Source organism: Taudactylus pleione, unplaced genomic scaffold (assembly GCF_031769625.1).
Source record: "Taudactylus pleione unplaced genomic scaffold, aTauple2 ptg000053l, whole genome shotgun sequence".
NCBI lineage: Eukaryota > Metazoa > Chordata > Amphibia > Anura > Myobatrachidae > Taudactylus > Taudactylus pleione.
In genome coordinates this window covers 29,866,045-29,882,294 of record NW_028284455.1, presented here as the reverse complement: position 1 = coordinate 29,882,294, position 16,250 = coordinate 29,866,045, and the positions used below count along the sequence as shown (strand labels likewise).

General features: G+C 40.9%; 1 protein-coding gene across 1 annotated transcript in view; it reads right to left on the bottom strand.

The window, feature by feature from the left end:
* Positions 1-2,341: 2,341 nt before the first annotated feature.
* GPD1L (glycerol-3-phosphate dehydrogenase 1 like) overlaps positions 2,342-16,250 on the bottom strand; it is a 28,174-nt gene continuing 14,265 nt past the window's right edge. The window contains exons 5-8 of the mRNA XM_088463537.1: positions 16,028-16,140; positions 7,967-8,200; positions 4,572-4,678; positions 2,342-3,242 (exon numbers count right to left, since the gene is read on the bottom strand). Coding sequence (XP_088319663.1) covers positions 3,146-3,242; positions 4,572-4,678; positions 7,967-8,200; positions 16,028-16,140 — 551 coding nt within the window. The 3' untranslated portion in view covers positions 2,342-3,145. The remainder of the gene's footprint in view (positions 3,243-4,571; positions 4,679-7,966; positions 8,201-16,027; positions 16,141-16,250) is intronic.

Here is a 16,250-nt window from a genome sequence, read left to right as displayed (position 1 = left end):
GCCATCTATAGAGCAGCTACAATCTGGCCTACTGGCTCCAAGCATGTGTGGGATGCAGACAGCGGGGATGCAGTATATCTCATAAGGCTCCTGAAACTGTCTGAGCCCAGGAGGACACAAACTCACATGGCTAACCCGAAGGTAGGCCTTGTAGTATGGAGGAGCAGTCACTGCCAACCCTGGCTGACAATACATAACACAATGGCTACCGCTTTCTCACATCAGCCGGTATAGCTGTGGAATTACAGGTGCTCTGCAAAGTATTTGCCTTAAATAATAATAAAAAAAAAAAAAAAAAAGTTACAGCACTACTCAACCCTTCCGGGTTATGAGGCTCCGTCTCCCTTCAGTCAGTTGGGGCACGTGCCCCTACAGCTCCCCCTAGCTCTGCCCCTGCAGTGCTTGATGTATATCCCCAGCTTTCAGGAGTCAGTTAAATTACACTAAAAATAAATACTAATTGAAACACTGCAGTACAAAATTATAACCCCGGTGATACAATGCGCATACACGACTATCAATCTGCTCAAGGGATAAGATTCTGATGGATTTTGCTCAAAGTAGCCAAAAGGCTACAATAGGCAACACAAAAAGGGGAACTTCCAAGCATTATTTACTAATCTAAGGCACTCTGAGATCAGCAGAGGGACCGATGATCAGTCCCCACTGTGACCCGGCCTGCTGCGCTCTGCATGGTGGTGGCGACAGATTAATGACAGGGGAGGGTGACTTATTGGCAAGGTCAAGTGGACAAGGGAGGTGGAGGGACATATGGGGGGGGGGGGCAGTGCCACTGAGGGATATTACCACTGGGAGGCAGAGGGATAATGCCACTGGGGCATCTACTGCCACCGGAAGGTTATTGTTACAATAAGGACTAATTTGAATATATTTTTAAAAGAATGATTTGGACAAAAAATAAATAATAAGATCACAGTTAAGTGGTTAAAGAAAAATCACTAAACTTAATATTTCCATAACCTACACACTCAAACACATCAGGTATACTATTTCAGTTTGATTAACAGTTAAGATTTTTATATTGAACTCTCATCCTCTGAGGTGCAAAATGCTTACCATATCCCGCATTAATTTAACACTTGTGGCTAACTGAATAGCTTTATGCTGTGAATTACTATTTTTAAATGAAAAATACACCACTCAGGAAAAAGGTGTTCATTATTAACGTTAAGTGTTTAATTTTTATAGAATAACTTAAATATACATGAAATTAATTCATAGCTTCCATTTTATTTATTAACTAGCTGAAGTACACTGCATTGCCAGAGTTTAAATCTTCAAGTTATTAAGTTTTATTATGTGATGTCATCCAAATCCATCCAGTGGAAGGCCCAGAACAGGCTCCCTGGGTCAAAGTTCTTTCTGGCGCACTTCACTGTGAGGTCCGATCGCGACCCCAGCCACTCCATTAGGCATTTCAGGCCAATTGCCACCCCTCTGCTAAGTTTTTGTCCAGTTCCATTAAGTATAAGTGACAAATACTAACATAATACTCAACTTTCGCCAATGAGTGTCAACATTTTGGGCCTGATTCAACAAGAAACGCAGTTGCTAATACGCACGCAATCGGCCAATTGTTGCGAACTGCGCATGCATAGACTATGCGAATGCAATGACTACACAGACCCATGGCAAAATGATTGCCAGGAAGTGCCGTTTGTGGGTGGAAACGGGAGGGAGGGGGCGGGCGAACTGCGATGCCCTATGCAGCCTGAGGCCTGACAGCGTGCGTGGTAGTTAGCAATTTCTGAGTAAGGTCACAGTCCTGCTAAACATTACGGATATGTGCTAAGTGGGAGTCCTTGTGTAGTGCAGCGGTGGCATTGCGATCGCAATGGATTAGCATACTATCGCAGTTGAACTGCGTGCGAAATAGTTATTGCATTCGCTTTTGCGTTCCTAGCTGAATCAGGCCCTCTGTACCCTGTCGACTATTTGGTTGTCAATTTTTCGACTGTCAACATTTTGCCATGTCAAAATTTTGACTGGTCGACATTTTGAGCGCATACTGCTAAATTTTAATATTAAGGAAACATGAAACCAAAAGCAGTTAATAGGATAGAGAAGACTGATGATGATATGAATTCATTCTGCAAGATTCGTCTTTCAACAATGATTTTAATTATTAATGAGGTTTCCTAAAAACATTCCAAATTCAAACCTTTATTCCTAATATGCTGCCAGAATAAGATAAATGCACTAGAATGACACATTTGACTTACCATATATTGAATGAAATTGGAAGTAAAAATAAAGCAGTGAAATAAATGTAAGCAAAACGCAGACACATGAAAAAAAAACAAGTCACATTGATACCAGCTGAAGTTCTCATTATTATGCTTTAATAGTCTGATAGCATCACCGTCTGATAAAGTATATATCATGGAATGGCACAGTCTTAGGTTTCTCCCATAGCAAAGTACAGAAATATAGTAACAATGTTGTAGCAAACATAATTCCCTTGTAAAAATATGCATCAGTACTAAAATTATTAGGAAATATGTTAAATGCTTAAAAGATACACACATATAAAAAATGATTCCCCACATAATTTGCACTTGAAATATAAAGGATTTTCTGAATGTAACTTTAGTACAATAAAACATAATTTCTGACTTGTAGGAATAAAATATCACATAAAACCAAATAGTTATAATAGCCCTTACAAATAATTCCATTGTTCAAGCAGTGGGACATAGAAATGTCCAATATACAGTAACAAATACGTATTGTTCATGGCATCTTTTGTAAGAGAAATACCATGGTACGGCATATATTTTCTAGTATACGCAAAGATCACAGCTCAGGTGACATCATACTTAACCTTGACATCACTGTTGGCTATTCCTGATACAGTAACTGTACAATAAGCAGTAGCAGGGTCATTTGTGCACACAAATACTCAAACTTTCCATTTATTATTTCATTCAAATGTTCCTTACAGAAGTCACACATTTCCATGATCTATTCCGGTATTTAAGATGTTACAGTTAGTGAACCAGGTTGAAGACTAGACTTTGGTAAGTGAATTTGTCAGACATTATACATCCATATAGTTTTGTGCGTTAATGGAGATTGGTCTCCATAATTTTGCAGCATAAAATATTAAAAAGTATAATTCAGTTTACATATGCTCTGGGTGGCTTTGCAGGCAGGTAATAACTTCTTCCACTGGTTTTCCTTTATAGCAAATTTGGTAAACCGCATTGAAAAGTGGAAATCTGTAAGGAGAAAAGAAAAAAATGTTTACTCTTATAAACACTTCACGTGTTCTATTTAGTGATAAATTATTAACTGTTGACAAACTGGGGGCGTCCTCCACTTTTGTATTCTTCTACTATATTATGACCTAAACTACTATTTGAACCTTAATGAAATCAAGCATTGCACATATTTAATATGTAATCTATATAGAATGCATGGCAAATACATATTTGCCATTTATGATGGAGTCGGACAGTAGTTAAATTGAGGAGTCGGAGTCGAAGGTTTGGTGTACCGACTGCTCAGCCCTGCTAGTGAGAGGGGAAAGCTTCATGACAGGGCTAAAATCTAGGAGCCAGGATGAAAGTGTAGGAGCAAATAATAAAAAAAAAAAACTACAGGAGTAAGGAGCACAGCTCTGTGTGTTATGCAACAGTTATACACACTATACTAGTCCACAAAATGGTCACAGTTGAATGGATACAGTAAAACAGCTCCCCTGCTCCACCCCCCACCCTCCAGTAATAACGGACCACATTTCACATAAAACAATGGTGCCAGAAAGTACAACGGAACCGCCCTCCTCTCATGGTCACACCACTACCCCTCTGAAGACATATAGACCCTATTAACGGAGAGCTCTCTGCAGACGGAGATAATAGACAGTAGACAGCCGGGACGTACAGCGTAGACTGGGACAGACAACAGGGATCAGAGCAGGCCAAGATGGAGAGGAGTCGTCAGCCCAGGCCGGGACGTACACAGGCACAGCAGTCGCCGCAGGTGACACTCAGCACATGCACGATATGAACACAACAATACTATAGGCACGAATCTTCCCCGAAGCTGATGAGGATCTGCTTCCTCCCTCACTGCAAAATCTAGTAGCCAGGCAGCAAAATCTGGTAGCCATGGCGACCTGGCCCCCAGGATTTGTCGAGCCCTGCTATATGATCACACAACTGTGTCTTGTGAGGCAGTTATCTCTGTGATAGAATGGTGGATGGGCAGGTTGGAACCATGTATTAGGGTTGTACCGTTTTTGACACAAACAGCAGGTAAGGTTTTGCAGTGTATACATAAATATTAACTAATGTTACGTTTGTCCCTCTGTGCCATGGATGAAAAATACCCTAACATGGCCACATCAGTGACATTTTCTTTTTGATGGCTAGTAACGTCAGATTGCCAAAGGTCAGTATCCCTTTCACAGCTGTTTACACAAGTATTTACACCACTCATGTACTGTGCCATGACACAAATAGACCAGGTGTGGAGTACCAATAAGAAAACAACTCTCCCCAAATTGCTGAATGGCATCAGAAATGATCACAAGCATCACTTACTTGTCTACTAGGCCTTTCTGTTGCAGGATGCGGTGCACTTCAGCAGAGGTCTGAGGCCCTTGGAGCTTCTGTCCATTAAGCATCTCCTGCTCTAGTTCTTCTATAGTCTGCAGCACAATAATACATGTTTATTAGACTGGTAAAGGAGCTCACATGCCATGTTCATTAGACGATAGCTGTAACATTTACAAAAATAGTGGTTGCAGACAGATGATAAACATTCTAAACTGAACATTAAATAGAAAGACAATTCATTTCACAAGAAAGCTTGGTTAGATAATGTCTGCTGTCATAGCCCAGAGCTGTACTGTACTGACTACTACCAACATCAAAAGTTGAAGGCTTTGATAAGGCAAAACAGAAATGTATAAATCTCAAGAAGAAAATGCAGCTTTAGCGCAGAGATGAAATGAACATCTGTTGTACTAAAGTCTAGTAACACATGTAGAGATGATATTTAAATGGGTTACACATCGCAAACTGAGTTTACAAACATGGGAGTGTAGCATGTGCAGGGAGGCCTGGAGGTACCATCAGCCCCCTGCATAACTCCCTCTACTCCCATCAGCCCCCCTTGCCCCACTACACAATCTCCTAACTTCCAATTAGTTCCCCACTCCCATGCACACACCTCACTCCTCCCATCATTTCCTTCTGTACAGACTCCTCTCCTCCCATTAGTTCCTCCCATCAGTCGCCCTGCAGAGGCCCCACTCCTCCCATGAGTGCCCCCCTCCTCCAATTAGTTCCCCTCCACAACCCCCTCTTCTCTCATCAGGGCTGATGTGACGAGAGGGAGCTATACAGGGAGCTGATGGGAGAAGTGAGGTCTGTGCATGCGAGTGGGGAGTTAATGTAAAGAGAGGAGATTAGGCAGTGGGGAGAGGGGGGCTGATGGGAGGAGGGAGGGTCGCTCTGGATTCAAAGGAGCCGGAAGTAGTTGAACAACCCCTATGATGGACAGATTTAAATAAAATTGGATTTAAGTCTCAAGTGCCTGCATGAGCTGTTTAATACATATTTTATTAATTCATCTTACCAATTTTATTTTTTTTGCAGCTTCAAACAATGTTTTATATTTAAAGGATCACACAATCATGAATGGAGATTGTAGTCCTACATATAGTGTAGCAAACAAACAATTTGTAGATTTAGGGAGAAGTTTTGTGCATTACAACCTGATTGGTTGAGATTTTTAATTCATTTTTTTTTTCTAAACCTCTGCCCCAGTTTTGCTGAAATGCCAGTTGTGGCTACAAAATATATATAGTCTCCATGGTAGCTGCTTTAAGAAATCTGCATTTTGGTAGTAGTGTCTAGATCTTAGGTTAGCGTTTTATTTTGCTTAAAGTGTAAATGGTTATGCTGAAAATTTGAAAATCGCTAATACAATATGGTGAGCCTAAAATTAATCCTCTGGAAGCAAAAAATAGTTAGAAAAAAAGCTTTAAAAATAAATCTCAACTCCTATTAATATAGTTTACAGTGCATCCGGAAAGTATTCACAGTGCTTCACTTTTTCCACATTTTATGTTACAGCCTTATTCCAAAATGGAATAAAATAATTTTTATCCTCAAAGTTCTACACACAATACCCCATAATGACCACGTGTAAAGTGTTTTTTTTTTAATTAAATTTGCAAAAATCTAAAAAAAAACAACGAACTAACAAATCATATGTAAATAAGTAGTCATAGCCTTTGCTCAATACTTTGTTATTGCACCTTGGCAGCAATTACAGCCTCAAGTCTTTTTGAATATGATGCCACAAGCTTGGCACACCTATCTTTGGGCAGTTTTGCTCATTCCTCTTTGCAGCACCTCTCAAGCTCCATCAGGTTGGATGGGAAGCATCGGTGCACAGCCATTTTCAGATCTCTCCAGAGATGTTCAATCGGATTCAAGTCTGGGCTCTGGCTGGGCCACTCAGGGACATTCACAGAGTTGTCCTAAAGCCACTCCTTTGCTATCTTGGCTGTGTGCTTGGGGTCATTGCCCTGCTGAAAGATGAACTGTCGCCCCAGTCTGAGGTCAAGAGCGCTCTGGATCAGGTTTTCATCCAGGATGTCTCTGTACATTGCTTCATTCATCTTTGCCTCTATCCTGACTAGTCTCCCAGTTCCTGCCGCTGAAAAACATCCCCACAGCATGATGCTGCCACCACCATGCTTCACTGTAGGGAAGGTATTGGCCTGGTGATGAGCGATGCTTGGTTTCCTCCAAACATAACGCCTGGCATTGAAGCCAAAGAGTTCAATCTTTGTCTCATCAGACTAGAGAATTTTGTTTCTCATGGTCTGAGAGTCGTTCAGGTGCATATTGGCAAACTAAAGATGTGCTGCCATGTGCTTTTTACTAAGGAGTGGCTTCCATCTGGCCACTCTACCATATAGGCCTGATTGGTGGACTGCTGCAGAGATGGTTGTCCTTCTGGAAGTTTCTCCTCTCTCCACAGAGGTATGCTGTAGCTCTGACAGAGTGACCATCGGGTTCTTGGTCACTTCCCTGACTAGGGCCCTTCTCCAAAGATCGCTCAGTTTAGACGGCCGGCCAACTCTAGTTAGAATCCTGGTGGTTCAGAACTTCTTCCATTTACGGATGATGGAGGCCACTGTGCTCATTGGGACCTTCAAAGCAGTAGATATATTTCTGTACCCTTCCCCAGATTTGTGCCTCGAGACAATCCTGTCTCGGAGGTCTACAGACAATTCCTTGGACTTTCATGCTTGGTTTGTGCTCTGACATGCACTGTCAAGTGTGGGACCTTATATAGACAGGTGTATGCCTTTCATAATCATGTCCACACAACTGAATTTACCACAGGTGGTCTCCAATCAAGGATGATCAGTGGAAACAGAATGCACCTGAGCTCAAAGGCTGTGAAACCTTATGTACATATGATTTCTTAGTTTTTTTTATTTTTTTGTTTTTTTTTCATTAAATTTGCAAACATCTCAAAAAACTATTTACACATTGTCATTATGGGGTATTGTGTGTAAAATTTTGAGGACAAAAATGAATTTATTCCATTTTGGAATAAGGCTGTAACATAACAAAATGTGGAAAAAGTGAAGCGCTGTGAATACTTTCCGGATGCACTGTATATAAAATAATTATACAGGTACCTCTCCATTTCCTAGTAGCTTCCCTGCAGGACACAAGTGCCCAGCTCTGCCTTTCTTTTAGCACTTGGGGAAAACTATAGACAAGGTTTCTAAGGGAATCCTAGGTACAAAACTCTATTACACTGTCATCAATAAAGAATACCAGGTCATTCAATCTATTACATATTGTTACAAACATGAGAAATGTTAATAGTTTTGAATTTGCTTGCTTATTTCTTTGGATGCTAAACATACTACACAAACTAATGTAAACACCAGACAGCTCAATACCTTTCCAGTTTTCACAAATGCCTCAGCAACTTTTCTATTGCGTCCACCGTAACACGTGGTGATGAGATCAGCAACTCCGCAACTCTCCAGGAATGTGGCGGTGGACACTTGGCCTTTACAGAAGATTTTAGCAAATGCAATCATCTCCATGAGTCCAAGGCGGATAACTGCAGCTTTGGTGTTATCTCCACACATGAGGCCATCACAAAACCCAGCTCCTACTGCCACGATATTCTATTAGAAACAAGTAAGACAGGAGAGATTGAAGAGCTATATCATAGTATCTTCATGTGCTCTTTTAAATGCTGGACTTTAACCACAGCCTTATGCAAAGATCGTGTTGATTGAAAATTCATAGTGGTTGATTCAACTGCAGGTGAAACGCCAGCAACAGCAAATCGCCCCAATTTCACAGAGTTATTAAGTTGTTACCTCAGCCACAGAATTCTCTTACAATTTGGTCTTCCACCCTCTCTTTATGATTACAAACTTAACAAAAAGTAATAGAATCTTGCAGAAGAAAAAAAAACACAAAATAAGGCATATTTGCAGGTCTTGTGCTTTAAAGCACAATTTACTTGAATTGCTTATGAATAAAGGGTGCATTAAAACCTTTGCATTGGAAGAAAGAGATATTTATTTTACAGTTCCAAAAGTAAATATACAAGTGTATGAAGCAGTGAAATACTAATATATACACTATATAAAAAAGATTTTTAAATAATTTTCATACATCTATTAAAAGACTACAAATCATACCACTGTCAGTGTAAGCATTGGATTATGAACACCTGTGCATGCTGCATTGGTCATCCCAAAACCACTGGAAACACATGGGTAATACAACTGATATAAGGTTACACTATAGAAAGTTATTCAACATAATTAAAAAAAAACAAAAAAACCCACTTCATTTCGTTCTTAGCTTTTCAGCATTAGGTTACATACAGTGAGGGTCATTTTGAAAGGGTGCAAAATGCATAATGTTATAAATCTAGCATTTGGGTGGTGCACCCAGCAAAAGTGTAAATTTCACATCAAAGTCCACCCTGATGCTACCACTTTAGAACTACACCCATCATTAAATAAAAGCCTTCACTTTTTTCTTTCTTGACCTTTGCAACATCTGCTCCTATGTAAAGGCTACCATTTAGCTGTGCAAACCCAGGTGCTTTTGTACAAATCTATGTTTATGCCGGGACTAAAACTGATGTTGCACTACTCTTCAGCCATTCCACGCTCCATAAGTGACCTCCAATGTATCTCCCCCTACAGGCCATTCTGTTATGCCCTCCCTATAAGTACAGTCAGTGATAGGGGTAAATATAATTTATGATGGCAGCAGCACTACGGCAGCTACTATTGTGGGATTTTAATGCCATAGTTAACACAACACCAGAAAATTTTAAAAAAAATACCCATATCCTAGGCTGCTTGTAGAACTACATCAAGCAGTATACTTTGAAATACACTATACCCTTCAGGGATGTAGTTGGCATCTTGGTGTGCGGGATGCAGACGGGCTGAATACCGGCGCTGAAATCTCGCCAGGTCGGGATCCCAGCACCAGTATCCCGACTGCCGGCATCACGAAGTATCGGAGTGTTAGGGGAAGGTTTTAGGCACTAGGGGGGGGATGTTAGGTTTAGGAACCAAGGGGGGGGTTTAGGGTTAGGTACCAGGGAGGGAGGGTTAGAAAAACACTAACCTGTCTTCCCTATGGGTGTCGGGATTCTGGCTGTCGGGATGCCACTATCGGTATTCTGACCAGTAGCATTCCGACAGCCAGGATTTCATAGCCAAACCTCATTTCACACTGACAATTGCCTCTCAGTTTCACATATATTTTCCAACTGAATAACTCAGGCCTAATTAGTAAGTTTAAATGACTTCATTGACAGTTAATTCAGGCCAGTTTATCTCTGCTCGAAAATAAAGTAGGAAAAGCTGATATACTGTGGACCATCATATTGGGAGCAGGCTGGCTAGTATATACCTTCCATATGTACAGGTTGAGTCTCCCATATCCACAATGCTTGGGACCAGGGGTATTTTGGATAACGGAATATTCCGTATTTTGGAATATTTGCATAAAATAATGAAATATCTTGGGAATGAGACCCACATCTAAACACAGAATGCATTTATGTGTTATATACATCTTATACACATAGCCCGAAGGTCATTTTATACTATATTTTTAATAATTTTGTGCATCAAAAAAAGTGTGCATAATTACATGAAATTCATTTATGTTTCATATACACCTTATAAACACAGGCTGAAGGTTATGCTATACACTATTTTTAATAATTTGTGCTTTAAACAAAGTTTGTGTACATTAAACCATCAGAAAACAAAGGTTTCACTTTCTCAGTCATGCTAAAAATATTCCGTATTTCGGAATATTCCATATTTCGGAATATCTGGATATGGGAGACTCAACCTGTACTTGAAATACACATTTGGCCTGTAAAATCAACACATTTTAGGTATTAGTTATTCTTTATAGATACACTGCAAAGCTTACTAATGAGATACATTTCATAGACCATAAAACTATATTAACAAGCTCCCATAGCTAACAATGATACGCTGGGCAGGCAACCTTGATTAAATCCACAGTAAAAGGCAAATAAAGCTGCTAAGTGTTTTCATAGAGCCATGGCAATACTTAGGTAGTATAGTGAGAATCCAGACTGAGCACTACTAAATAAGCATTGCAATCCTAGAAAGACCAACATTGAGTTATCAAACGCAGTTTTAATTCAGCAACCTAAACAAATACTAGAATTCTTTATTTCTCCTACCTCTGTAAAATCAAGTAATTAAGCTCTTGAAAAGATTTTACAGCAATGAAAAAGCCTGTGTGTTTCTAGATTAAATGCATGCATTGATTGACTATGTCCCCCCAAGCGAATATCAGAATGCAGGAACCTTTGAAACGGCATTGGCAATAATAATGAAAATGGTTTAAAGATAAGCAAGCCAGCAAAGTGTGGACGTCTCATCTCCTGCTTCCCATACACTAAAACACAGGCTGCATTTAAATCAGGCAAAAGCAATTTTAGCGTTCAGCACAGAGCTACAAGTCACAATATAAATGCCCTTTTAAAGTAATGAGCAGTCACTGCAAGAGAGGACACTGCAATATATTAATAACACAAACAGATAAACAGCATGTCTGGTGCATATTAGGTAATGAGCAATTTAATATTTTATAGGTAATAAGAACTGCAGAGGTTTAATGATTTAAACGCAACGTAATGTCTTAAAATAACATATGATTGCTCTGTATATTACAGGGTTGAGCATGGTGCAAGGAATTAAACACAGAACTGAGGGCCTGATTCAGAGCCGGATGCTATTTGCGCTCGCTCGTTCAGAAAAAGGGGCCGGCTATTTAAATTGAGCGCTCGCTCTTTGTGGTCTGTTGACGCCTCTATGTATGAGCGAGCGAACGAAATATGCGCTCGCTATTTTGTAAAGACGCCCCCTGGCCGCTCGCATCCTACGTCATCTCCGCTATTTGATTAATCGAGTACATCGAAAGGCGTCGGAACTGCTCGCAGTGCTTGTGGTTGGATTTTCCTATCGCAATCATGCGAACAGTTCAGGCTAAGAAACAACCAAGTGACGTGGTCAATGACGCTGCTTTGTTAATTGTGCACACCCTTAAAACGCCCGTTTTGACCTTTTGGCACGCCTGCGTTCGGATCTCCACTCCCCGTTTTCAAGCACCTTCCCCTGTTACCACCCACAAACGCCTCATCCTGTCACTCAAATTAGCAGGCACTCGCTATTTTGCGAGCGCTCAATTTCCGACCGCAATGACTGGTTGGCGCATGTGCATTACGACCCATACGCATGCACAGATGTGTGAACATCGCTCGGAGCGAACGAGCGGCCGCTTACGAGCGGCTCTGAATCAGGCCCTGAACCCATAATGTTAGGTCCAACAATTCTACAGGCTTAATTATCAACAGAAGTAACGGACACGATTTTCCCAGGATTTGTACGATGCTACATCAGATTATTGCAGACAAAATAAATACAAAAAGGTATGTGGCTTCCTGAACACCAAGTTCAGGTATCAAATATTCTTCAATATCCTGAGCAGACAGAGGGCGTTATCCCCGGCTGCTACACTCTCAAGCTGGGTGTAAACTGGTAACTACCCAATGTGCTACAAGCGCGCCAGTCGGATCACATGACACGACTTACGGCGCCTCCCAATGACGTCAACAACTAAGCGCGTCATTACAACAAGACCACATCACCGTGGTAACAAAAACATAAACAGAGCTAGGACCTGTAACACAGCAGCGCTATACCCGGTTGCATAGCAACCATGATCATATCGATATTGGATAGAGGGTGTTATTTAAGGTGAGCTGTTTGTCTGTACATGTATATGGTTGAAGATAGTATTAAAAGTACTGAAACGTTCCACTGATCCATTGGTCTCTGGGCCTGATTCAGAGACGGACGCTCTGAAAGAGCGCTCGCTCTGAATCAGGGCAATTTTTTTTTTTTTTGGAGCGTCGTCCTGGCCGCTCGCATAGCTGTGGGTGACCACTCACAGCTATAGCGAGTGGGGCTTGCGACGAGACTTGTGGTAGGGTCTCGTGGCCGCAAGCCCCGGAGAGCTTCTGGCTCTAATAGGGCCGGAAGCTCTCCCACTGACATCACTGGTGATGTCAGTGGGGCCGCCCACAAACGGCAGGCGTTCGCTTGGGAACGCCTCCGTTTGTGATGCCACCCCCCGGCCACGCCTACCAAACGGTGCGAGCCCCGGAGAGCCGACTGTCGTGCGCATGCCCAGTGAGCAAACATCGGCCCGGTTGCGAGCGCTCAGCGCTTGCGACCTGGTCTGAATCAGGCCCTTTGTGTGGTTTATTTGGAGGGGAGTGCCGCACCTTCAGGTATCTATTTATCCCTCTGTGAGGGCACCCCTGCAGAATCCTTTCATTATCTGGATGCCGGACCTGGAGACATTATTATATATATACCTGTCCTTGTGAATTGCACCCTCATGGGTGTAGCTTTTATGTACTGTATTTAATATTGTTAACATTTGTCATCAATTACTACTTCCTCATTTAATGTGGCAGAAGATTACATGCACAGAGCTATAATTATAGTGTGTGATCGAGTTACTACATTAGACCTGGAACTTAGAGGGAAACCCATGATTGGTAGGTTTTGTAATAGCTTTAGAGCTGTTCATTTATCCAGGTTGGATTAATGGATGTGTATTGCAGAGATATTGGTTCCTTTTTTATACATTGTAAATTATATTGAACAGCATCAGCTTTTTACTACATTCTAGTCCTGTGGCACCAATATACTGAGCAGCACTATTAATAAAACAAGTGTATATAAAAGTTATACAAGATATAGACTTCACTTAGTAAAGTAGTACAGGTGACAGAATTCCTGCTGCAAAATAAATAAATTCATAGGAAAAATGAATAGGTTTCAATAAAAGCCAAACAAATGTTAAAAAACAAAACTGAGCGAACACGTCAAAAAGAGGTTTGCTACCAAAATATATTCTGCATTTAGTAGCCCCTGTAAAATTGCTGCCAAATATAACAAAAACAGACTAATAAATGAACAATACTATTGTATGTAAATGGGAAGCAGACTTAAGCTAGCCATACACCTGCGCAACCAGCATCAGATCAGATCAGATTCCCCATCCGATTCCCCGGAGCTCTATGGCAGTCCCGGCGGCATATTTGCTGTTTTTTTTAGCACACGATCTGTCATACGATCGATCGTGTGTCTCACGCATTCATAAAGTAATTGAAATGACTTGAATGAGACGCACGATACATCGCATGCACAAAATAAATGGTACAATCTGCACACAATTGGATGGAACATATGGGATGCACATCTGATCATATGATCCGTTCTAGGAGCTGCGGGAGCGCGCATCGGATCGTATTTTACTCCAAAAATACACGATTTTCACAGAATCCATCGTTAAGAATCGTTGAAAATCGGGCAATCGGCCTGAAATCGTGCAGGTGTATGGCCAGCATTAAATGCAACCCCTCTCAGAAGAGGATAGGACAATAGCTTCACGAATAGCTACCATTTTTCTAAAAATACATAAACCACACAGAATCACCAACCAATTGTATGCCCATAATCTATTTTACTCCTACCAAACTACATAAGATCTGGCCTACCAAGTGCAAATGTAGTTGGAGAAATAGAAGGACATTTGCTCCACATATTCTAGGACTAGCCAGAAAATAAACCATTACGGTCAGAGGTCTCCAAGTAATAAACTCCACCATCGTACAGACCCCTGAATTAGTCCTTCTCCATCATTTCCCAGGATAACAAATATCTTGCAGTACACATTTGGTTTTCTGCACGTGCTGCAATTGCCCAGCTCTAAAAAAGATCCACACCCTCCAGTCCTTACATATCTAAAATTATAGCTATAGTACAAAATAGTTTTGAAATGGAGATTGATTTTAAGAACTCATTTTCTGCATCTTCTTACACCTCCCCCCCCCCCCCATCATCCACACCCTATTATTGCCTTAAGTGTCTGGTAGATTTTTGTACCATATAACATACCTTTTTAATGTCAAGCGGCAGATCATAAAGGGTATATTTACTAAAGTACGGGTTTATAGAAGTGGAGATGTTTCCCATAGCAACCAGATTCTAGCTATTATCTTCTAGAAGGTGCTAGATAAATAAGTAGAATCTGATTGGTTGCTATGGGCAAAACCTCAACTTCTATAAACCAGAACTTTAGTAAATATACCCCTGTGTGTCATTTAGAAACCGCCAAAGTTTGACATTGGTTTCCATGTGTAATTAGGAGTATTTGTGAAGCATTTTATGGCTAAACTGAACCTGCCGTCGATCCCTGGCAGTTTCTAAATGACAACACGCCGTGGCGTGTTCTATTTGGAGGGAGTTTCTGTTGAAACCAGTGCTGAATAGAAGCAAAACAATATACATGCCTGTGGCAGGTGAGTCTTCGTTAGGCACTGCACAGATCACCAAGATCTGTACAGGTTTTGTTAGGTTTAGAAGTACAAAGATAGTTAAATTGGACCCATCCAAATCAATAACCGGCCCCGCACCTCTGAGCCTGGGCTGGTATTAGAAACTAGGGGGGGGGTGGCTGGCTGGGGGTTCCCCCTACATAGTGACCTGTGCTGGGCTTCACCCAATCTCACCTGCCACAGGAAGGACTATTTTTTGGATGGATTTGATGGTGGTTTTCCAAGTTTTCAAATCACCCGCTTTATAAATCCAGGGTTACTACTCTGCTCTACGGTTTCAAACATTGATGGTGCTTTGGTATTGAATTCTAAAGTGTGTTCTCTCTGAGATTTGACCTTAGTATAATCTGTGAATTGCAAAACTGCTGGGAATTACAGTCCACCGTTTAGTAAATTTAGCCCATAGTATGTCTCATTGCAGTTCTTTAATAATTTACATCTGCACATGTCTGTGTAGAGTAAGTTAAGCTCTCACTGTGCATATCTGAATCGGGACAGACTATGTAGAATTATTTTTGATAGGCCTAGAACAGGAAGACAGGCCTAGACAGGTAGAAATAGACTAGATGTCTCTCTATCCTCTCTCATCAGTGCCCCCCTTATATGTTTATTTATTTTATAAGCACTTGATTTTATTATATAGCTTATAATTAACATTACCTTTTTTCTTTTCATCTTTACTACTGTACATTTTGGAATTTCATCAACCTTTCTCCTCAATATGTGGCCTATACATGCCTGTGCACCATTTTCCTTTTTTCTATACAGTTATACATTTTTGGCTGTGGCATATCATGTTGTGATATTGTTACTGGGGATTCAGGAATGCCTGTTTCCAACATGAGTTGGTGTGTGGGGAGTAAGTAAAGGAAATGACAAATGTTTGGAGCATGTAGATGTGTAGATGCCTGAACTTTCAGAGACTAACGTCACTGACTCAGGTTGTTGGGTTATTGTTCATACCAATCTAAAAACTTACGGGATTTTTGCAGCACAGACATCATTTAGCAGATTTTACCTTTAAGGCTCCACATAATTCTACGGTATCGGCGTCGTCCACCACAGTTATACGGAAATTAGGAGTCTGTAAGAGCTCTTTGAACAAAAGCCCATTTTGAAGGACTTTGCTGCCTGATGAGATTAGAAAAAAGGAGGATATTAATAAACACTTTACACAATTTTTAGTTAAATCTTCTCTTATAAAGTGAGCTCACCTACACTTTTGGAGAAACTTTCTCCCC